The following is a 25,909-nucleotide window of genomic DNA, read 5'->3' on the forward strand; positions in this document are numbered from 1 at the left end:
ACAAAGTTAATGGTTGCCAATTTAATTCAGCAAAATGTAAGGTTATGCACATGGATTACATGCATGTTGAAGACTAACAAAGATAAAGATAAGGAAAGTTTTTATTCTCATACTATTCCTTTGGTTTTAACAATATTAGGTTGTTACAGCCATAGCCAGACTATTGTACTCACATCTCCGATCACCTGAGTTTTTTAAGGATGAGAAATTATTAGAGAGGATCTATAGTTGAATGATAATGGCAGGTTGATGGAATGAAGGTGTGTGGGTTACAAGGTTTCTAGTAGTTGATAGATTAAAAGAGGAGATATAACAAAAACATATTATTTACTCATGAAGGTTTATAGGATTGATGTAGAAGAATATTTTCAGTATATGACTTCAGTAGATGATTTCAGTATATTTCAGAATGTAGAGAAAAGGGGGTTTGTCTCCAGGAAATTATGTAAGAGCACAATTAGCAAAGGCATGAGGAAATTTTTATTTATTTATTTATTTTTTGTTTGTTTGTTTATAGAGTAGTCAATGGATGGAATGAGATGGATTGGCATAAACATTATTATTATTATTATTATTATTATTATTATTATTATTATTATTATTATTATTATTATTACCCCAAGACCTCATGGAGTCAAAGAATCATCTGGGAAGTCTTTTTATCACACACACAGCTCATCATACCCTGCCATGAACACATTCAAACTCCTTGCCGACCACACTCTCAGGCAAGGTCTTCCAATCATTCACAACTCTGCACGAAAAAAACGTGCCTCTCACTCCCCTACTCACACACTCTTTATACAGTTTCCAGGAATGACCTCTGGTTCTCCCCCCATCTCCCACTATTTTCTGAAGAACTTCTCCAGCATTGATCCTATAACAACCCCTTACCAACTTGTAGGTCTCTATCATATCTCCCATCTTCCTCCTGTCCACCAGACACTGCAATTTACATCTTCTCAATCTTTCCTCATACTCGACATGCCAGCGGTCACAAACTACCTTAGTCAGTCGCCTTTGGACCCTTTCCAACATCTCTTCATCTTTTTGAAAACCAGGTGACCAAACCTGGACACAATAGTCCATTTGTGTGGCCTAATCAAAGCCTTATACAACGGAACAAGAATCTCCCTACTTCTACATGTCAGTGTCCTCTGCATCAATCCCAGAAGCCTTTGAGTTGTCTTCACAATTTTGGCGATGTGTCCCCTAAATTTTAAATCCTTACCACTATCATCCCCACATCTCTTATTTCCTCTACCTCCAACAATATATTCTCACCAAGCATAAATTCTGTATCCCATCTATGTTTTCCAAATTTTAAAACCTTACATTTTGCAACATTGAGCTCACATCCCCATTTCCGTGCCCAGTCACTCAATTTATTCAAGTCTTCTTGTAAGGCCACAACATCTTCTCCACTCTTCATGGTTCATCCCAAATTTGCATCATCTGCAAACAAATGAAAATCTCCATCCAAATCTTCACTAATATCATTAATATACAAGTTAAACAGTAATGGCCCTAAAACAGACCCCTGAGGCACACCGCTAGTAACTTTCCTTTTCCTGGATGTTGCTCCCCCATACACAACTTGTTGATACCTACCAGATAGCCAGTCTCCAATCCAATGCACTAATCTAATATCCAACCCCATCTGCTCTAGTTTGACTGTCAACTTATCATGAGGTACTCTATCAAAAGCCTTGGCGAAATCCAAGTATATTACTGTGTATCCTTCTCCTCTGGATCCTAGTTATCAGAAGCTTCTCCAACAACTTAACCACAACACCTGACACACAGATAGGCCTATAGTTTGATGCTTGAGTTCGATCACTTCCTTTATGAAGTGGCACAATCTTGTCCTCCTTCCACTCCTTAGGATCTTGACCGAATGCAAAACTTGTATTAAAAAAATATGTCAAGGCAGCTGTCAACTCCCTGGCACATTCCTTCAGAATACGTGGTGATATATTATGAAGTCCTACAGCCTTATTTACATCTAGTTTACTCAACTCCCCAAACACCTCTTGCTCACTTACAGTCAGTCTCTCCTCCCCATCATCAACTGCTCTCAATCTCTCCATGAAGTCACATTCACAAGATTGAAAGATCTTTATGAACTGCTCATTAAGTATCTCCACCACACATTCTGCAACAGCTGTCTTTATACCATGTTTTCCTATCAGTGTCATCCTTCCATAATAATTCTTTCTTTTGCTGGCTACATATCGAAAGAACTCCCTAGGATTCTTTTTGGCTTCATTAGCTAACTGCTGTTCATACCTCTCTTTAGCTACTCTCACCAACCAAGTCACCCTCCTTGCCTGGTCTTTGTAGACCTCATATATGCTGATTTGCTGATTAAAGGGTTACCTCATATTGAATTGACCATGAGCAAACCTTCATTTTCTTCACATCTTGAATGTGTTATTTCTTTATTGATCCATAGATCTCCTCACATCACAATGAGCATTGGATATCAGTTGTTGGTTATCTTTTCCCCAACTGAAACTTGCAAAAAAATTGTACACACAGATTGTACACTGATAAACATATGCTCATAATAGATAATTATTATCATAAAATTGCTTCTCCATCATCAACATCATTTCCATGGTCTTTAATCCAGTTTAGCAGAAAACAACTGAATACAGGCAGCCCTTTTAGATATAAAAATCGGGCATTTTTATATCTCTCAGAGGACCTTCTTCATTTTCTTTCTCCTCCTTTGGATGTTGACTTAATTGTTCGGCTAATTCTTTTAAGTCTTCATTGGAAAGTGGTTTATCATGGCTATCTAAGACTTCTGTCACATCTTCAGCTGTAATATCGTCCAATCCCGCCTCTTGCGCAAGCTTAGTAATGTCTTCAATAACATTCTCCTCTTGCTCTAATTCCTCGAAGTCGTGCATAAATGCTGGAAGAAGGTTTCTCCATGATCCTTTTAACACTTTGTTGACACTTCGTTCGAAGCTTCCTTGATGTTGTTAATGTCCTTCAAAATATCGATTGACCACCAATAGTCTTGAATAGTTTTCCTGAAGTGTCCAAGACTTTTACCATTTCCATAAATGTTATACAGAGGTAATAGGCTTTGAAGAAAACAGTACATTTCAGAAACACATTGTAAGCATTTCTGTGCTTGGAGGAACTTATGTTTCTTCACACACACACACACACACACACACACACACACACACACACACACACACACACACACACACACACACACAGAGGGAGGGCTGAAAAGTTCTGATAAACACCTAGAACAAAAATTATATTAAGGCAACTGATAATGGAATTTCTACAATTTTTGAGGGATAAATGTCTTAGGCAACATGTAGTAGAAGGAACACGAGGTTCAAGAGTTTCAAATTTGGTCACAGCATCAGAAGAGCTGATAATAACTGAGATGGCATCTCTTCCCCTAGTTGGAGAGAGAGAGAGTGGCCATGTGGTTTTGTCTTGTAAGATGAATACACATGCAGGAGTATCACAGAGAAAGGAATGTATGTGGAATTATAAGGCAGGTGATTATAATAGTCTTAGAAAGTCTTGGGACAGTTCATTGGAGGGAGGAATTGGAAGGGAAAGTTATCATTAGTGCTTGAGAAATAGTGAAGGAATATTTATTAGCAGCAATAATAAGTGGTATTCCACAAGTGAAGAAGAGGACACAATTCAATATAAAGTGGATGACAAACAATATCAAACATGAACTGCAGGTAAAAAAAGAGGTTATGGAAGAGATATAAGGAGAGGGGTGGAGAGCAAATGCATGAAGAAAATAAGACTTAGGTCAGGAGAGTGACTAGTATGGTAAGGAAGGCAAAACTGGAATATGAGAAAACATTGGCCCTGAGATCCAAAGAAAATCCTGAGCAATTTTTTAGAGCTATGTGGTCACTAGGAGGAAAAAAGATTGTGGAAGAATGGCATCGTTGAATATAAATGAGAATAGAATGACTGATGCAGAGGACAGAGTGGAGTTGTTCAGTGAACACTTTATTGGGGTTATTTATATTAAGGGGATATTAAATCCCACATTGTTTTAAAACCAAATAAGAAACTCAAAGATTGGAATCAGAAAGTACTTTATTGGGGTATTTCATCCTGGATAAGTAGGTTTTAATAATAGAGGGAAAGGGCAGGTTTGGGGTTTAGAAGTACAAGAGGAGAGTGTGTTGCAAATACTGAGTACTCTGGATGTCAATAAAGCAGTGGAACTGGATGGAATTTTCCAAGGGCTTTTGGAAGAATATGCTAAAGAACTGAGAGTTCTTGTATTTTCAATGAAATTGAAAATGCAGCCTGGATTTTTGATGAAAGTCTGGGAAAGGTACCCAAGAAGTGGAAGGAGAGTAAGATAGTGCCATTGCATAAGGGTGGTAGGACTAGAAGTGTCAAATTATAGATCAGTTTGTGTTTCATTAGTAGTTGTAAAGATCTTGGAGAAATTAGTGAGGGACCATATACAGCTTTGAGAAGATGAGAGTAATGTTATCTGTGAGAGTCAACATGGATTTGTTAAGCGTCACTCTTGCTTTAGTAATATGTGATTGCCTTTTATAATAAAGTGAAAAGAGTAGTTAATGAGAGAAAGGCATATTCTGTCATTTTTTTGGATTTTACAAAGATATTTAACAGGGCACCACATGATAAGCTGATATCTAAATTGCAGTACATGGTTTTAGATGTCGGGGTGAACTGGATTCAGGATTGGTTATCTGATAGGTATCAGAGAATTGTGTATGGGAAGAGTAATATCAAGGAGGCAGAAGGTTACAAGTGTGGTCCCACAGGGTTCAGTACTGGGAACCTGTCTTGTTTAACATTTATATCAGTGACATTGTCAGTGTATTGCTGGGAGATATTCAGTTGTTTGCAGATGATGTGAAGCTAGGAAGGGTTAGTAGTAATAATAATAATAATCATATGATGATACACAGTTGTGAGTCCCCTTTTATGGGGAGGTACGGCACCATCTCAGTCCCCCCCCCGAATTTTATCCGGGCTCCAGAATTGGCATAGCTGATGAATCAGACCTATGGCTGAGTCAGTATTACTGACTGTAATCCGTGTGTGTTCACTGGACTGGTTTGCCTGCTTGCAGGATGAAAAACCCCAGATAAACTGGTGGAAAAAACCCTGCTGTCCATGTTCAAGACTGGCTAACTTGGCTATGGCTGAGGAAGATCTTTAAGCTCACGTCGTTGACAGGAATTGAACCTAGGGCACTCCTTCCCCAGGCAGATGGTTGTGAAGCGCATAGCCACTAGGCTAACCGCGTAGACAGGGTTAGTAGTAATAGTGTAGATTTGGCAGCCCTGCAAGAGGATTTGAATAAACTAGACAGATGGAGAAATGAATGGGGATGTCAGTTTAATTTATCGAAATATAAGGTTTTGAAGTTTGGGATACATCGATTGGAGGCTGCATATTCCATTTGAGGAACTGTACTGGAGGAAGTAGGGGAGGCAAGGGATCTGGGACGATGATGATGATGATGGATAGAAACCTGAAGTTCAGGGAACATTTTGCAAAGGTGATGAAAGTAACTCAGAGGATTGCTGCAATAATGAGAAGGATTCTAACCAACAGAGATTAAAGGGTTGTCATTCCATTCTATAAAGCCCTGATCAGACTTTACTTGGACTATTGCTGTCATATTTGGTTCCCAGGATTTGAAGGGGATAAATTAACTGTGGAAAGGGTACAGAGACAGATAATAAAGATTGGTTTCAGTATTGTAGAATGTTAGTTATGATGACAGGCTGAGGGAATGTGGATTGCAGAGCTTGGTAGATCGAAGAAGGATGGGTGATATGATTGATACTTTTAAACTGTTGAGAGGTAGTTACAGGGTTGACACTGGGAAGTTCATTTGCTTGGTAGAACAGGGAAAAGGACTGAGGACAAGGGGGGAGTTATAAAAGGAAGTAACTTCTATTCCTGGAAGTTACGTAAGGAAGTTGTGAGCAAGAAGATGAAAAGTGGTTTCTTTTGCAAAATTGTAGTTGAATCATGGAGTGCAGTGCCTGATAGATGGGTAAGAGCATGAATGGTCATTGAGTTCAAGGAGTGGAATGATATACTCTGCATTTTCTAGGATTGGCCTCCTACTATGAGTCTTTTGAGTCCATGGAGGCCTGAATCATAGTAATAATAATAATAATAACCACAAGAAAGATTATATCTTAAAATCCTTTAACTCTCATGTTTCATCAAATTGTAATAATTTGTTATTACAATTGAGTAATAATGGAGGAAGCAGCGGAATTTTTCTTTTAGGATATATAAGGAGACAACTTTTATCAACAACTTTCCAGCCCCCCTTCTCCTTCCTTGTGTGTGTGTGTGTGTGTGTGTACTGTATTTTTCCATGTATAAAACGATACTTTTTTTTCCAAAATTTTTAGACCAAAAATTGGGGGTTGTCTTATACACGGGAGTAACCGGTTGAGATGCCTGCAGTTGCTGTGGTGAAACTGCCGGTACCTTGTCTCCACAAACAGACATTTGCCAATCACCAGTCTTTGTTAACTCTGTCGATTGATGTCATTAACAGCTGATTCTGAATAAACCAATCAGAACTCCGAAAGTATTCATATATCTGCAACTTGTTGGTGGGGTAAATTAATGCATTAACAATAGTTTGAGCACTAGTCCATAAAAATGTCCGGAAATAAAAAACGATATGCAGTGTTATGCATTGCTTAGTAATTTTTATTATTATTTTTTTTAAATAACGAAACCTGTGGTGAGATCATAATTAAAAGAAACACACGTATTAACCACAGCGAAAACTATTTAATTGTAAATATTTCATCCTAAGTATCTTAGGATATCATCAGTACAGTAGTTTAAACAATAATAGGAATAACATACAGTTAGGGCGCATGATTACAATAGAATCTCATTAATGTACGCTTTGCGGAGTGTGGTCGGAGTGTGGATAGATGATAATAAAGGATTGAATGTGTGTAGAAAATGTAGGGAGAATGAGGAATTGAAGTGTATTTCGGATCGTGAGTGTGATATTTTTGTCAAACTTCAGAATGAAGAAAATAGCAATATGACAAGAAACGGCAAGGTTGTACATGAGAATTATGAGAGTGTGAATGTAGAAAGTGTGAATGATAGTATTAATGGTTTCTCAGAGAATAAAAAAGATGAGATAGACGCATTGAGTGAGATCACGTTGTTGAATGGTGAGATAGAAAGGGGAAAACAGCAGCTAGAGTGCATGAACAAAAGTCGACTGAATGAACCAACCAATAATAAAAGGTATGACAGGAAAAATAGGTGTATGAATGTGAACATGAACAAAATGAAGGATAGAGTGCTGTATGGAGACTCGTTAGTACGAGGTGTGTTAGTAGAGGATTTGACAAAATCGTACCAACCTTGTGCGACCATAAAGGATGTAACTGAGTCTATTAGAGAGCAAAAGGAAAGGGTGAAAGAAATGATTGTTGTGGCAGGTACGAATGATTTGAAAGGAGATAAAATGGAAATGATAGAAGACCTGAATGAATTGTTTGAGGTAGCAAAAGAAAAGAGTGAGAGAGTTAGAATGATTAGTCTTTTGCCACGGTATGACAGTGAAATGTTTAAAAGGAGGGCCATAATTGCGAATGACTTTATGCGTGGGTTATGTATGATGAGTGGTGTGGAATTTGTGGACGTGTGGAGTGAGTTTGATGGGCGAAAGGATCTATATAAGATGGATGGCTTGCATTTGAATGGTTATGGTGTAAGATGACTTGAGAAAGTGTTGCTGAATGTAGTGGATGTGCAAATTCAGGGAAACTAGATTTGTTAAGGAGGGGGAGTAGATATACAGTCCTTAGGGAGGCAGTTGAATGTAAGAATGAATATAATATGCTAGAGCAAATAAGGACAACAAACCAGAGTGGGATAGTTAATATAAGGCATCAAGGTAGGGTTGGGGCTAATGGGGGTCTTAAATTCATGTACACTAATACTAGGAGTATTAGGAACAAGAAGGAAGAGTTTTTAGCCATGGTTGGCACTTCCAGACCACAGGTTATTGGTATTAGTGAAACATGGCTGACTGTAGATGATATAGCTAGTGGGATTGAATGTGATGGGTATAGTGTGTTCAGGAATGACAGAGAGAATAAAATGGGGGGAGGAGTATTGTTGATGATAGCTGATGAGCTACAGCCAAGGAGAATAGAAGTTGAATTGCAGGATAGAGAAAAGCGCACATTTGAGGCCATTTGGTGTGAGATTATGGCTAGCAGAACTAAATATACAATTGGGTGCTGCTATAGACCAGGTGATGGAAAAGATGGTGGTGACAGTATGCACAAGCAAATAGAAGAAATGAGTGGAAGGAGGGTGATTATTATGGGAGATTTCAACTATGGTCGCATTGATTGGAGTGAGGAGAGGACACATGGGAGGAAGGAATTGGATTTTATGTGGTTATTAAGGGATAACTATCTGCGACAGCATGTAATGGAAAATACTAGGGGTCAGAGAGTGCTTGACCTAGTAATTACATCTGAGGATTTGGTTGTAACAAATATGACCACATTGCCACCAATCGGTGAGAGTGATCATAGGGTCTTGACTTCGGAGGTGGCTAAAGGTGTAGAATTTTAAATTAAGACAGGGTACATGTGGAATTATCGGGCTGGAAAGTATGAAAAGCTTAGGAGTTTGATTGGCTCAGTGCCATGGCATGTACAACTGCAAGGACTAGAAGTTGATAGTGCATGGGAGGTAGTTAAGAAGTGCTTGCATGAAGCAATGGCTGACTGTATACCTAGAGTCCGAATAATAAATCAAGTAGGGGTTAAATGGATGAATAACACCATTAAGTTTGAGCTGCAAAAAAAGAAACAACTATGGAGGGAATTTAAGGAGAAAGGTGACCAGCAGGCACATGAACGGTATAAAGCACAGGCCAGAAGGGTAACGAGTGTAGTAAGAAAAGCAAAAAAGGATTACGAAAGAACATTGGCCATGGGCTAAAGAGAATCCTAAACAGTTTTTTAGATATGTAGCAAGTAAAAGGAAAAATGTACATGGCAGAATGATTTTAAAGAATGACGATGGTAGGGAGGTAACTGAATCAGTTGAGATAGCTGAGTTACTGAGTGAGCACTTTGCAAGAATATATCATCCAGGTGGTGACATTGCAGAAACGAATAAACCAGTAGATTATACAGGAATTGTGGTGAATGAAGTGGAGGTGAGTAGTCTATTGCATAACCTCAATGTCAATACATCTGTGGGATTGGATGGTATATCAGCTCGTGTAGTACGAGAAGCAGCTAAAGAATTGTCAGTACCCTTGACCATTTTATTTAATTTGAGTCTCTGGTCTGGGTTAGTCCCAAGCGGGTGGAAGGAGGGGAAAATAGTTCCACTGCATCAAGGTGGTTCCAAGACTGCTGTTGTAAATTACCGACCGATTAGCATATCAGGAATCATTGTCAAGGTCTTAGAGAAATTAGTCAAGAAAAGAATACAGGATTGGATAGATGAAAATGGGATATTGTATGGGGGACAACATGGTTTTGTGAAGGATAGATCATGCCTCAGTAATTTGCTCACGTTTTATAACACAGTGACGGCTGAACTGGATAGGGGTAATGGGTTTACAGTGATACTACTGGACCTTGCCAAGGCCTTTGACAGGATACCACATGGAACCCTAATCAGTAAACTGGAGCAGATGGGGATAGATATAGGGTTGGTAAGATGGATAGGTGGGTGGTTGAAGGAGAGATACCAGAGAGTGGTTTATTCAGGAGTGGAGTCAAAAAGACGTCTTGTGACTAGTGGAGTGCCGCAGGGCTCTGTTCTTGGACCACTGCTTTTCAATTTGTTCATCAATGATATTGGAAAGGATTTGAGAGGAAGTGTTTACTTGTTTGCTGATGATGCAAAGTTGGGTAGAGCAATTGTGAGTGCACAGGATGTCAAAATTTTACAGGATGATTTGGATAGTTTGGAGAACTGGGCTAGGAAAAATGGATGTCAGTTTAATGTGGCAAAGTGTAAGGTTATACACAAAAGAACAGCAGCAGTATACGCATTGGTGGAACTGTACTCCAGGAGATTGATGAGGCCAGGGATTTGGGAGTGCTGGTGGATAGGGAGTTGAAGTTTAGGGGGCACATTGCAAAAGTGACTAAAACAGCTCACCAAATCACTTGGCTTATGAAAAATACTTTAACATGCAGAGACAAACAAGTTGTTGTTCCTTTGTATCGTGCCTTGATAAGACCCCATCTGGTCTTCTGTGCCCAGTTATGGGCACCAGGGTTTCTTCGTGATGGGGAGGAAGTGGAGAGGGTCCAGAGACGAGTGACCAAGATGATAGCAGGTCTATGGAATGAACCTTATGAGAACAGGTTGAGAATTTGTGGGTTGCAGAAATTGGACGATAGGCAAAGGAGGGGTGATATGATTGAGACATTTTTATAAGATTGATCCAGAAGATATTTTTGAAAATATGACTGGTGGTGGGAGGACTAGGGCCATGCATGGAAGCTGGGCAAGAGCGAGGTTGACAAGGGTGTTTGAGCTAGGTTTTTTACTTGGAGAGTGGTATATGAGTGGAATAAGCTTCCAGATTCTGTTGTGGGTGCTACGACCGTGAATGAGTTCAAGGCAAGATATGATAGATACTGTGTGAATGTTGAATAGTTGTTCCAGACATGATGTTAGGGCCTCCCTCGATGAGTCTGTAGACTCCTTGGAGTTTTCCGGAACAATAATAATAATAATAATAATAAATTAAACGTGCGTAATGTGTTACAGAAGTAAAAAAAAAAAAATAAATAAATAAATAAAAAAAAAAAAACTAATAATAATTATTTTACACAATTTTGTATAACAATTTCCCATGCTTTAGGAATAGTAAGAACATCGTTGCGGTTTAAATTTGGTCTGTGTAGTAGGTCTTCAGAACTTTATATAATGTTCTGATATCTTTATATCATGTTTATATAAAGATCTATGTAAAAGTTTAGACTTTTCCCAATGGATCCTATGGCTTTTTTTACTTCTATAACACATTACGCAGGTTTAATGAGATTCTATTGTAATCATGAGCCCTAACTGTATGTTATTCCTATTATTATTTAAACTACTCTACTGATGATGTCCTAAGATACTTAGGATGAAATATTTACAATTAAATAATTTTCACTGTAGTTAATACATGTTTCTTTAATTTTAATTAATTTTAATTCTTAGTATGTACCTTAAAACTATTACATAATTACTAAATATACATTGAATATTTTAAAAAAATATCAAATATGTTCTGTTTAATGTTTAAAATATTGCTTTCTTAATTTTGGTTTCGAAAAAGTAGGGTTTGTCTTATACATGGGGGGGGGGCGGCGTCCTATACATGGAAAAATACGGTATGTATACATACATATGTATAAGATAATTTCTACTTTAATTTGAAACTAAACACTATATATATATATATATATATAGTACTTTAAATATTTCTCTCTTAAATTTTTTTTTTTCTTTTTTTTTTTTTCTTCCAGCATGCAGTATATTCTACAACAGCTATTGCAAACCAGACTAACTCAAGTTTAGCATTAGCGATGGAAATGATTGAGGTGGCCAGATTATTTATTGCAAATTCATCTGAATTGACAGAGGTATATTATTTCATTAATTAAATCTGGTTCTAACAACATCAGCAGATTGCTGCTGATGTTGTTAGATTATTTTTATATGATTATACATATGTAGCATGGAGTGAATAAATTAAATCATTTCTTAACTTTACCAGTTTTAATTTGGAAGAAGTATGTTAACACATAATTACAGTTAACATATTATAAACTATGGAATGAATGAATAATAGAAGCTAGAATAAAAATAGTTAGAGGTTATTTATCAACAATTGTTTTATATGCCCCAGAAGAAGGAAAAGAAGATGATGATATTGAACTTTATAATCAATTACAAAATATGTATAATAATATAAATAAAAATGACTTTGTAATATTAGCAGGATACTTAAATACAAGAATTGGGAAAACAAAAATTAATAATAATATAGGAATACATGGAAAACATATTCTAAACAGGAATGGTTAAAAATTGATTGTCTTTGTAGTTTATAATAATCTTAAAATAATGAATTCTTTATATAAACATAAAGACATACATAAATATATTTGGGCAGTAAGAGAATAGAAATCAATATTAGATTATTTATCTTAAATGAAAAGACATCAAAGTTTTCTATAGATGTTAAAGTCCATAGAGCAGGGATTCTCAACCTATGGTATGCAAGTCACTGCCTTACTGGTACATCTAATATCTTGAATTAAATATAGTGGTATGCCACTGGAAAAGGTTGAGAACCCCTGCCATAGAGATATAAATGGCAAGTCATTTGTCCCTATTACCACTACCAACTCTTTTGCTCACTTACTCCTCATATCCAATGCCTTAATCAATCTACTCACTTTACCTCCAGAAAAACAAACCTTATGCGTCTTCTCATTTACCACACCTCTAATAATTGAATTACAATACAATGCCACTCGCAAGTCTTTTGTTACCTCTTTCAAAACAGTATCATTCATTTTCCCTCATCCATACATATCTTGAATTCTCCGAATTTCATTCTGCATCTGTTTCATCTCTTGCCTCATCTTAACCAACTTATCTTTCAAATCTTGCATCACATTTTCACTCTCATTCACTCTCTCAATTTTATTGCCAGCCATACATGCTTGTTTGCCATCAGTGCCGATCACCACCTTATCTTTAATTGCACTCTGTTCCTCAACTTCCACTACATTCATATTGCTTTTGTCTTTCTTACTATCGATTGTTAAGGTCATCAGATCGCTTGTTCACTTTTTCAAAACTTTTTTACTATTTTTTCGCTTCTCTTTTATGCTGTCCTTTTTTCCCTATCAGACAAGCACTCATCCTTCTCGTGATATTCTTGCTACTAACAATTTCAGTTACCAATATGCTACCATTCATCAAGTTCTCATACAGATCAACTTCGCACACCCTCCTTCCATCCATCTTAATTGTAAATAATTTATCTACATAATGAAAAGAATACATATAGCACACCTCACAATTCAAAATTAAATTTCTGCAAAGACAAAGCTGCCATTATCTTTCCTTTGCTGGTTACAATACTACTCAAAGTTTATAATATCATAATAATAACATAATCATAATTGTTCATAATAACAATATCATAAACAAATTTAAATTAAAAAGTCCACATTAGAAACACTGCAAGCATACAGCTTTTTCAGCAACTCTTACTCATAAACACACTCATTTACAATTGATTATTCCAAAAAACTTATCTGAAACTGGAGCCTTCTTATACAAACATTGCAATGAAACTCCTCAATTTAGTAACAATACTAAATACAGCAGCAGAAGATAGCTCAGGAAAGACCAAAAAATTCATTAAAAAGAAAAAATGAAGATATGGGATGATACATTCAAAGAAATGAAAAAAGAAACATATCATAAATTATTAAGCAGTAAAAGATTAGAAGATGATAAAAAAAAAAAAAAAATAAGAGCCATTGCTAAAAGAGAAGTCAGAAAAACACATTGAGATTCATGGAGCAAATTTATTTCTAATTTAGAACATGACTTATATAGAATAGGATCCAATATATATAAGATTTTGAAACATTTAAGCACAGATACTAGAGAAAGCTTAAATTTAAACAACAAATTGAAATTAGAGGAATTTCTAAACAGAATTATGGAGAAACAAATATTTTAAAAAAGATAACTGGCAAACATTCAAAGAAAATGACATGGAAAAACTAAAGATTAATTAGAAATCAGCTTGAAAGAATCAAAAAACAGAATATCACCTGGAGAAGATAAGTTAGGTTCAGAATTATGTAAATATTCAGGAATAAGGTTTAAAGAAAGACTTATTATTTCTAAATAAAATCTATTCAACAAGTAACCCACCAATAGAATTGAAAAAAGCAATAGTGATCCCAATCTTTAAAAAAAGTAGTAGAGATGACCTTAAAAATTATAGAGGTATAAGTACAGTAATACCCCGACTTACACGAATCCGGAGTTACGCGGTTTATTATATGTATGTATTCCCATCACACCTCACAACTAGTCGTATCTTTCCGTGCCGGCCGCATTTGCCAGTGTTGCACATGCTGTGAACAAGCGCTGACGTGTTTCGCGCGGTCTCCATTCATACACAATTTTTATAGTCTACAAAATCGCATAAAAAATAATAATGTCATCCAAAAGAAGAAAGTCCGATTTTTCTACAGCTAGCAAGAAAAGAAAAACATTGACTTTGGAAACAAAACTCAACATTATTAAGGATTTTGAAGGCGGAATGAAAATTTGTGAGCTATCAAAGAAGTTCGATCTACAGGAATCCACAGTAAGAACAATCATGAAAGATAAGAAAAGAATTCTTGCTGCTGTGAAAAATGCCCAATCATTGAATTCAAGCATAATTCGTAAACGTCATGGGATTATTGGAGATAGAAATGATGCTTAAATTATGGCGTAATAATCAAGTGAGAGTAAAAAATTGCCCAGTTGATCAAATGACGATATGTAGCCAAGCCAAGCTGATTTTTGAGAGGCTAAAAGTAGAAGCTGGAGAAGCGACCAAAGAAGAAAATTTTGTGGCCAGTAATGGTTGGTTCAACCGATTTAAAAATCGCTGTAACTGGCACAGCATCGCGGAGAGTGGAGAGGTGGCAAGCGCTGATAAAGAAGCTTCGTCTGCTTTTCCTGAGACACTTAAGGCTATCATCGAGGAAGGTAGCTATAGCAGTCAAACCATATTTAATGTAGACGAGACTGGCTTGTTCTGGAAAAAGATGCCTAAGAGAACTTTCATTGGACGTGAAGAAAAAACGTTTCCTGGCTTTAAGGCTTCCAAAGACCAGTTGACAGTAATGCTTGGTGGAAATGCAGCTGGTGATTGTAAGTTAAAACCTCTCTTAATTTATCGCTCCGAAAATCCAAGAGCTCTGAAAAAAAAAATCTAAAGCTGGCTTGCCAGTGATTTGGAAGTCAAATTCTAAAGCTTGGGTGACAGCTTCTATTTTTGAAGACTGGTTTGGTCACCACTTTATACCTGAAGTTGAACGTTATTGCCAGTTTAAAAAAATTCCGTTTAAAGTTATGCTCATTATTGATAATGCACCTGGTCACCCTCCTGCAACTTGAATTGATTTTGATCCATGTGTAAAAGTTGTTTTCTTGCCTCCAAATACAACCAGCTTACTTCAACCGATGGACCAAGGAGTTATCAAAACATTCAAAGCGTACTACACACGGCATTTGCAAGTCTGAATGAATCTATGAGGCAAAATGAGCAACTGTCTGTTAAAGAGTTTTGGAAGCAGTTTAATGTTTTAGATGCTGTAAGGATTATTGGAGATTCTTGGGGTGAAATTTCCCAAAAAACCTTGAATGGTGTCTGGAAAAAACTTTGTCCATCCTTTTTTAAATGCGAAACGGAAATGTTGCCAGAAACTGATGAAGTTGCTGAGGCAATAGAAGAAGTTGTCAACCTTGCCAGGCAATTAGATTTAGAAGTCGACAGTGAAGATGTCAGCGAGCTGTTAGACTCACATAACAAGGAGCTTACAATCGACGAGCTCATAGAGATGCATAAGCAAAGCGCTACTGAAGAGACTGAAACCTCAGATCCAGTTTTACCAGAAAAGCACATGGCAATTGCAAAATTAACAGAAGGTCTCAGCTTAATTAAGAAAGGTTTACAGATTTTGGAGGACATAGATTCTAATGAGGGACGAATTGTAGCCACAAGGCAAGGAATAAAAAAAATCACTGGCTTGCTATGAAGAAATTTTGCATGACAAGAAAACGACATTATGACATTATGCCGTCAGATGAATCTATTAGATTTTATGAAACCATCGACATCGAAATAACTTTCTTTTTTTATGTACGAAAAACTACAATTATGATTACCCTATATTTCTTAAAAAATATAGGTGTTTTTGTAAACCTTTGGTCTCAATTGTATGTTTGTATATATATATAAATTACATGCAAAATTATACCCCGAGTTATGCGAATTCGACTTATGTGCTTTTCGTTGGTCCCACCTACCACGTAACTTCGGAGTATCACTGTATTCTAAATTCCTGTTACAAAATATATAGTATAATTTTAAATAACAAATTAATAAAATATTCTGAAAACTTTATTTTAGAAGTATAGAATGGATTTTGTAAAGGATTTTGTCGTGTATAGACCCGACCTTTTGTCTAAAATTAATAATATAGAAAAGAAGAGAACACAAAATTCAGTTTCTTCTAGCCTAATTCCACCAATATAATACGACATTGGATATCTAATCATGCCAAAGTGAATGAGTTTACATTTACTCACGTTGCACTGACACCCATTTTCTGATGCCCACAATTCCAGCCTATTCAAATCATTCTACAAGTACTGCATATGATTATCCTACCTATCTTTGCATCATCAGCAAATAGCTGTATGTTGCTTGTCAAATCCTTCCCAATATCATTAATGTACAGATTGAATAACAGTGGACCAAGCATTGATCCTTGTGGTACACCACTTGTTACCTTAAATCTTGCAGACGTACATTTCCCATATACTACTTTTTGATATCTCTCAGTCAGCCATCCTCTTATCCATGCTAATATTCTATAACCCAAACCCATTTTTCCAATATATGCAACATTCTGCCACGCTGTATTCTGTCAAAAACTTTAGCAAAATCCAAACGTATCATGGTGTATCCATTCCCCTTGTCTATTTCATTGGTAACATTGTTATAGAATGTGGGCAAGTCTCTAAAACATGACCTTCCCTTAGTAAACCCATGTTGTTCATTGCAAAGTACAGATTCACTGTCAATCCATTTCTGAATGCGAGCCCTAACCAATTATTTCAAAATCTTCACCATCACTCCTGAGATACTAATTGGTCAATAGTTGGATACATCGGGTCTTTGCACCACCCTTATGCAATGGAATTATCATACATTCCTTTCATTCCTGCAGAATTTTCCTTGTTCTGAGACTCGTATTAAACAGCCTGCTCAAAGGAATGGCCAGTTCAGCTGAACATTCTTTTGGCACACGTGCTGATATCCCATCAGTCCCTATTGCTGAATTCTTATTCAATTTGTGCAACAGCTCTAATACCTCATCCTCAAACACCTGTGTTTCTTCATCTAGTAAAGAAGTAACAGTGAGCTCAATGTTGTGTACACCAGGTTGATAGCTTTTAACAAAATGGGCACTCATTAACTGAACAACTCTTCTGCATCTGTAACCCTCACACCATCAGGATTCAGAAGAGTTATTCTTTTATATTCATTCTTTCTTTCTTTTACTTGCAGCATATTGATAGAATTCTTTTGGGTTGTCTTTAGCACCCAGAGCCAGTTTCTTTTTATACTCAGACTTTGCTGTCTGTACAACAGTTGTGACTATTCTAGCCTGCTGCTTATAACGTTCATAATGGACGTCATCCTTATGCAAACTGTATTCCTTCCACATCATCCTTTTCTTATGAATCTCTTGCTTATTCTGATATCATCAGTTAAGTATTGTTTAAATGCTTCCCATGCACTGTTGATATGCTTTCCATCTAGCAACCAATCCCATTCCACTGAACTCAGTATACAGTGATACCTTGGCTAACGATTGACCCTGCTAATGAATTTTTCAGCTAACGAAGATTTTTTCCGCTGTTTTTCGGACTCGGCTAATGAATGTATTAGTGGATGTGCACGCTAACATAAAGCAGCAAACATGAATGGTTGGGCCATTCCAGGAGCTTATCTCTTCCATCTGTATGTGTGTGACAAAGAAATGAGCTGACCACATCACACAGGGGCGACCTACCAACCCAACTGGGTTGTTTACGTTCGAGACAGCGAGAAGTGAGACGCCTCATACCAGTGTCAGTACTGTGCACGCTCTGTGTGGCTGTGAATGCGAGAGGTAAGTGTGATAGCATTTATTCTTTATTTGGCTAAATTCTACTATAGGGGATTAATTTATAATTAGTAAATTCTATTCTTATCTAATTAAATAATTAATATGCTATATGTCATATTTCTTTTATATTTTTCAGAAAAAGATTTTAAAAGTGAAAAAAATTTTCTTGACAATGGGTCCAAAAAAAGTAAGCGACAAACCCAAGGGAAGTAGAAAGTTCCTCGCAATTGAGCAAAAGAAAGAAATAAGAATAGATAACAAGATAAGAAGTGCTGTTTCCAGTCTTCAAGATGCTGAAGATACTGTTGGGGAACTTGCTGCTGAAAATGCTGACATTGTAGATAAGATAGTCTCCTTGGGGCAAAACATTACATTTGGAGGTAAATGAAGATGTAGAAGAATTAGTTGAATAACACTCAAAAGATCTGACAACAGAAGATTTTGAAGAGTTGAAAAAGCAGCTGAATCAGGAAAGAGACAAGGAAGATAAAGAGTGTTCATCAGAGGAGGAGGACAGCAATAAAAAGGGAAGAATGCCAACAGGTGACATTAAAAAAATGCTGCACTACTAGGAAGAGTTTCAGTCTTTGGCTACAAAGTAGCATCCCAACAAATGCTGAAATGAACAGACTTTGTGCCTTGGTTGAAGACAATTGTCTGAATCACTTAAAAAAAACATTCTGAAACAAAAAGAGAGGTTCAATCAACTTTGAACAGATTTTTGACTTCTCCTTTAGCAATGAGACAGAGGCCAGCCACTGAAGAAGAGGAGACTTACCTTGAATAAACTTTGAAAATTTGGAAGAAGAATAGTAAAAACATTGTGTACATATTTTCAGTTAAATAAAGTGTATATAATAGTGTAAAGATCGCCAGTTTTTCATTCTACTTTCCATTCTCCTTCATCTAATTGGGTAGCTGTTCTTCTCAGCCTTTTTGTGAGTTTTTGCCCTTTTATAGTGTGCTTTTTACTATTTCATAAAACTTATCTTTAAATAGTAGGCAGCATCCAGAACGAATTAAACAATTTTCTATAGAAACCTATGGGAAATCACGTTTCGGCTAACGAATGTGATTCTGGAATGAATTATCTTCATTAGCCGTGGTATCACTGTACTCCTCAGTTGGTCATAATTTCCTGCTTTGTACTTCAGCATGTAATCTTTTCTGAATGGAATATTCATAAATTTAGTCACTTCCCAAGTGAGTATTATATGATCTCTGTCACCAACTGAAGGTAGAAGAGTTACGTCTTTAACTGAAATGCCCTCTGACACTATAATCAAATCTAACACTCTTTGCCCTCGAGTTCCTTCTGTCACATGCTGCTTGAGGAAGTTGTCCCGCAACAGCTCAATAAATTCATTTTCATTCTTCTCATGAGATTCTACTACTACCCAGTCAATATTTGGATAATTAAAGTCTCCCATTATGATTACACTTTTTGTGCTTATCTTTTCTATTTGGTGATGCATTTCTTCATCACTAGCAACTGATCCACCAGGTCTGTAACAACAGCCCACTATGTAATTGATCTTGTTAGATTCCACCTCATACCAGATGGCTTCAAACTCAGTGCCACATGAAATATTGTTAGTAGTACTACAATCATATGTCTCAACTCTAACTGGAATCAGGTCATCTGATATCATTAGCAGCATGCCCCCTCCTCACCTATCCTCTCTATTCTTCCAGAAATACTGTACCCTTGACACTCGGTACCAGTTAGTAGGTCGGATTTTGATAGCCAAGTCTGACTAATACCTATAATCTGAGGTCGCAATATATTAACGAAGGCAACAAATTCTATCCCTTTGTTTGTGATACTCCTAGCATTTGTATACAGACATAATAATCCAGCTGTTTGTTCTTTTGTATAGTCTTATCTACAGTCTGCCTGAACACAGTTGGACAACTTGTAGATCTCTGTTCTTCTCTAATGCCTTACACATGTAGACATCTTTGCACACATTTGATGAGTCTGAACCAGACGAACACAAACCCAAAATCATTCTCTCTTTGGGCAAATGGCATCAAACGAATGGACTAGAAAGGGTCAGCATAACTTTAAGGTATTATTATTATTATTAACATTTGACCTCCATTGAGTTGGAGATTATTTGGGGTACACACTACTGCAAAAAATGCCCATCCAATATTGATTCAATGTGTCTACACCCACAACACACTCAGGCAATGCATTCCACTCACCAACCACTCTCCATGCAAAGAACCTGTTCCTCACTGCTCTGCTCACACCCTCCTTATACAGTTTCCAGCAATGGGCTCTTGTTCTATCCCCCTCTCCTATTCTATGAAAATTCTCTTCCATGTCAACCAGATAACAACCCCTTGTTATCTGATTGAAGAACATACATTCTCTCAATCTGTCCTTGTACTCCACATTCTGACTAGCTTGTAACTCTTCTCTGGGCGTTTTCAAACGTATCCTCTTCACCATGAAAACTCAGTGACCAAATTTATGCACAATAATCCATATGAGGCTGATGAAGGTCTTATACAATGTCATCATAACCGCTGCATGTCAGGGTCCTCTGCATCATTGTGATTATCCAATGTGACATCTTCATAACTTGTGCAAAATGGCCCTCGAATTTCTGGTCCACGTTCACCACCACTCCCAGATCTCTCATCTCCTCTACCTCCTTCAAAATTTTCCCACCAAGTGTATACTTTGCATCCCATCTTTGCTTACCAAATTTCAAAACATTATGTTTTGCAACATTGAACTGATAGTTCCACTTACCTGCCCATATATGCAATCTATTCAAGTCCTCCTGTAAGGCCATAACATTTGCTTAACTTTGCATTGCTCTCCCCAATTTTGCATCATCTGCAAACAGCTGCTTATCACATGTTAAACCCATTCTAATATCATTAACATACAAATTGAACAACAATGGTCCCAAAACTGCATGTGAATTTCATGTTGTTGTTGTTGTCCACCATTCTGAAATAACTTATAGAAAGATATTTTAAATTTAAATGAAATAGCCAAAGATAATGGAATGATAATATCTACAGAAAAATCAAAAACAATGGCCTTTAAAAGATAAGATCCAATAAGAACTAAAATAGTAATAGATAACAAGATTTTAGAACAGGTGAATTCATTTCACTATGTAGGATGTATGATTACATATGAAAATAAAAAATAAATAAATAAATAACAGGTGTAATTAACTCTGTATTTAAACCTAATCTAGTTCAAAAACAAACTAGATTAAATGTATATAATACAGTCAGCATACCTGTCCTATTGTATGGAAGTGAAATCTGGACAATAAGACAAAAAGACAAACAAAGATTAATAGCAGCTAAAATGAAGTTTATGAGAAAAACTGCAAAGTATACTCTATTTAATCACCAAAGAAATGAAGAAATTATGAAAGTACTAAACCAGGAGCCAGTAATAAAAAAAAAGTAAAGAAAAATGAACATGAATGGATGGAACATGTTGAAAGAATGAAAATATAAAGATTACCAATATAAGTATTAAATTTCAAACCATTAGGAAAAAAGAAGACCAGTACTTCCTGTAACGAGATTCATTGATGACTTCTGAGGCCGGAGCAGGCCATTGTAGGCCTAAATCCATGAAAAGCATGATGATGATAATATAAACACATTTCCTGTATTAATCTATGTTCCCAATCAAACTTTAACAACAAAAAAAAAAAAAAATGTGTTTCAGATACTGAGTACTCTGGATGTCAGTAAAGCTGTGGGACTGGATGGTATTTCACCACGAGTTTTGAGAGAATGTGCTAGGGAATTGACAGTGCCTTTAACGTGGCTTTTCAATGAAAGTCTGGCTTTGGCAAAGGTGCCCAGGGAATGGAAGGAAGGTAAGATAGTGCCATTACATAAGGGTGGTAACAGACTGGAAGTGTCTAATTATAGGCCAGTCTGTGTGTCATCAGTAGTTGTTAAGATCTTGGAGAAAGTAGTGAGGGATCGTATACAACATTGGGCAGATGAGGGTAATGTTATCTGCAGAGTCAACATGGATTTGTGAAGGGGCGCTCTTGTTTTAGCAATATGCTAGCCTTTTATAATAAAGTTACAAGAACATTAGATGAGGGAAAGGCATATACTGCAATTTTCTTAGACTTAGCAAAGGCATTCGATAGGGTGCCACATGATAAGTTGATATTTAAGTTGCAGCACATGGGTCTGGATGTCAGCTGGAGGTCTGGATTGGTCAACTGGATTCAGGATTGGCTGTCTGATAGGTATCAGAGAGTTGTGTATGGTGGAGCAGTTTCCAGGAGGCAGAGGGTTACAAGTGGGGTCCCACAGGGCTCAGTACTAGGACCTATATTGTTTAACCTTTATATCAATGACATAGCCAGTGGATTGCAGGGGGATATTCAGTTGTTTGCAGATGATGCGAAGCTGGGAAGGATTATTAGTAATAGTGCAGATGTGGTAGCCCTGCAAGAGGATTTAAATAAGCTAGATAGATGGGCAAATGAATGGGGGTATCAGTTTAATGCAGCAAAATGTAAGGTCTTGAGGTTTGGGAAACATCGATGGGATGCTGCATACTCTATGGGAGGAGTTATACTGGAGGAAGTAGGGGAGACAAGAGATCTGGGGTTGATGATTGATAGAAACCTGAAGTTTAGGGAACATATTGCAAAGGTGGTGAAGGTAACACAGTGGATTGCTGCTATTATGAGAAGGACACTGACCTGCAGAGATAAGAGGGTTATCATTCCGTTGTATAAGTCTCTGATCAGACCACACTTGGACTATTGTTCTCAGATTTGGTCCCCAGGATTTGAAGGGGATAAATTAACTGTGGAAATGATACAAAGACGGATGACAAAGATGGTTTCAGGACTGAACAAGGATAGTTATGAGGATCGGCTGAGAGAATGTGGACTGCAGAGTTTAGTGGATAGAAGAAAGAGAGGTGATATGATTGAGACTTTTAAACTGTTGAGAGGTGGTTACAGGGTTGACACTGGGGAGTTCTTTCGTTTGGTTGAACAGCGAGAAGGAGTGATGACAAGAGGCCATCCCTGGAAGTTACGAAAGGAAACTGTGAGCGAGAGGGTAAGGAGTGGTTTCTTTGTGTGGAGGGTGGTTGAGCCGTGGAATGCATTGCCTGATGGAGTGGTAAGAGCGAGAACGGTCAGTGAGTTTAAAGAGTGGTATGATAGACTTTGTGTTTCTCAGGGGGGGACCTCCCCTCAATGAGTCTTGACAGACTTTATGTCTTAGGAAGGACCTCCTTCGAAGAGTCTTTTGACTCCTTGGAGGCCTGAATAATAATAATAATAAAAAAATAAGGGATCCCCTTCATGAAGTTTGAGGTTGATGTAGTGAGATGAGATGAGAAAATTTGAAGATTAATAAAATACATATCAAAGGTGAAGAGGCAGCTGGAGTGATTACAAAAATGTCTACTAAGTGCATCAGCTAACAAAAAGAAGCAAGTCCGAGATAAGAAAAATGAGAACATAATCGGGAGTGAAAGAAAAATTAAAGACCAAGGGTTATACGGTGATTCAGTAGTAAAAGGTGTTATAGATGAGAGGTACAAAATTGTGCTTTCCTGGTGTGAAAATTAATGATGTATGTGACGCTATTAGAGCACAGAAGCATAGGGTGAAAGAAATGATTGTAGTGGCTGGGACTAATGATTTAAAAGGTAAAAAATTTGCTATGAGAGAGAACTTGAAAGAATTAGTAGAATCAAAAGAAAAGAGTGAGAGAGTTCTGCTATCATGGTATGACAGAGTAGAGTTGAGAAGGAGGGCCATAATTGCAAATGACTCTATGCATAGGTTATGCAGTAGGAGTGATGTGGATTTTATGGATGTGTGGATTGAGTTTGACTGGTGAAAACTTATACAAGAAGGATGGTTTGCATCTGAATAGATTTGGTTTTCGGAGACTGGAAACATTTTTGCTGAATGAAGTGAACGTGGATGTGCAGAATCAGAGAAACTGGAGCTTTTGAGGGGGGGGGGGGAACTGTTGAGTGGATATGCGTGCATCAGTGAGACATCAGAGACATCAGGAATAAGAGTGAATAGATATTTGGGCATTAGTTTTTTCAGACACTAGTGAGATTGGTTGACAGAGGATGACATTGGATAGAATTGTCAGTGGTCAGATCGGTTTGAAAGCACCAGTTCTCGTCTGATCACTGAAGTTAAACAAACCTGAGCCTAGTTAGTATTTGGGATGGTGACCACCTGGGAACCTTGGGTGCTCCTGGCATTAATTATTTTGTGATACATAGGGCAAAGCGGCAGCTGTAGCGATTACACATTGCTTACCGAGTGTGTCAGCTGACAGAAGGAAGCGAGTGTGTGATAAGAAAAATGAGAGCATGATTGGTAGTGAAAGGAAAATGAAGGAATGAGTGTTGTACAGAGATTCACTTGTAAGAGGTGTAATAGATGAGAGTTCGATAAAATTGTACATGCCGGGTGTGAAAATTAAGGATGTAAGTGAGGCTATTGGAGTGCAAAAGCAGAGGGTGAAAGAAGTGATAGTAATGGAAGGAATGAATGATTTGAAAGGAGATAAATTTGCTATGAGAGAAGACTTGAAAGAATTATTAGAGGTAGCAAAAGAAAAGAGTGAGAGAGTTAAGATAGTGAGTCTGTTGCCACGGTATGACAGAGCAGAGTTCAGGAGAAGGACCATAATCGCAAATGACTTTATGAGCAGGTTATGCATGAGGAGTGGTGTGGAGTTTGTGGATGTGTTTAGTGAGTTTGATGGGCAAAAGGACTTATATAAGATGGATGGATTGCATCTGAATGGATTTGGTGTGCAGAGACTGGAAAATGTGTTGCTGAATGAAGTGGATGTGCAGAATCAGGGAAACTAGAGCTGTTAATGGGGGGGGGGGGTGCATATGCAGACATCAGTGAGGCAGTTGAGTGTAAGAATGTGTATATTATGTCTGAGTTAGTACGAAGGCTAACAAACCAGAATAGGATAGTTAGTATAAGGCCTAAGACAGCGGTGAGACTAGGGGGCTTTTGCACAGTAATGGAGTATTAGGAACAAGAAGGAGGAATTCTTGGCCTTGGTTGGCTCTTCCTGGTCACAGGTTATTGGCATTAGTGAGACATGGCTAACAGAAGATGATATAGTCAGTGGGATAGAATGTGAAGGGTATAGTGTGTTCAGGAAAGACAGAGAAAAGTATAGGGGTGGGGTGTTATTGATGATAGCCGATGAACTGCAGCCAAAGAGATTAGAAGTTCAACTGCAGGATAGTGAAAATAGCACATTTGAGGCTATTTGGTTTGAGATTGAGTCCAGCAGAACAAAATATAGTTGGGTGCTGCTATAGACCAGACAATGGAATAGATGATGGAGATAGTATACATAGGCAAATAGACTCAATGAGTGGAAGACAGGTACTTATGATGGAAGATTTTAACTATGGTAACATTGATTGGAAGGAGGAGAGGACACATGGGAGGAAGGAAATGGATTTTATGCATTTACTAAGGGATAACTACCTGGGACAGCATGTATGGAATATATTAGGGGTTTGAGAGTTCTCGATCTAGTAATTGCAACCGAGAATATGACTATAATGAATATGACCACATTACCACCAATTGGTGTGAGTGAGCATAAGGTCTTGACCTGAGAGTTGGCTAAATGTGTGAAATTTTCAATTAAGACAGGGTATATGTGGAATTACAGGACTGGTAAGTATTACAAGCTTAGGAGATTGCTTGGATCAGTGCCATGGCATGTAAAACTGCAAGAGCTGGATGTTGATAGTGCATGGGAAGTGGTAAAGGAGTGTTTGAGGGAGGTAATAGCTGACTGATTACCTAGAGTCCGGAGAATAAATCAAGTGGGAGTTAAGTGGATGAATAACA

The 25,909-nt window shown here is 37.3% G+C and overlaps 1 protein-coding gene and 1 pseudogene across 1 annotated transcript in view; both read left to right on the plus strand.

Moving 5' to 3' along the window:
• Positions 1-25,909, plus strand: part of LOC150095284 (laminin subunit alpha-1-like) — a 1,249,242-nt gene that overhangs the window by 747,243 nt on the left and 476,090 nt on the right. Inside the window, exon 41 of the mRNA XM_090410638.1 lies at positions 11,556-11,672. Within this exon, the coding sequence (XP_090266764.1) occupies positions 11,556-11,672 (117 nt within the window). The remainder of the gene's footprint in view (positions 1-11,555; positions 11,673-25,909) is intronic.
• LOC150095286 (5S ribosomal RNA) lies at positions 24,157-24,275 on the plus strand (annotated as a pseudogene).

Source organism: Typopeltis vanoorti, chromosome 20, assembly GCF_054136105.1.
Source record: "Typopeltis vanoorti isolate ZY-2024b chromosome 20, IOZ_Tvanoo_1.0, whole genome shotgun sequence".
In the NCBI taxonomy this organism is placed as follows: Eukaryota; Metazoa; Arthropoda; class Arachnida; order Uropygi; family Thelyphonidae; genus Typopeltis; species Typopeltis vanoorti.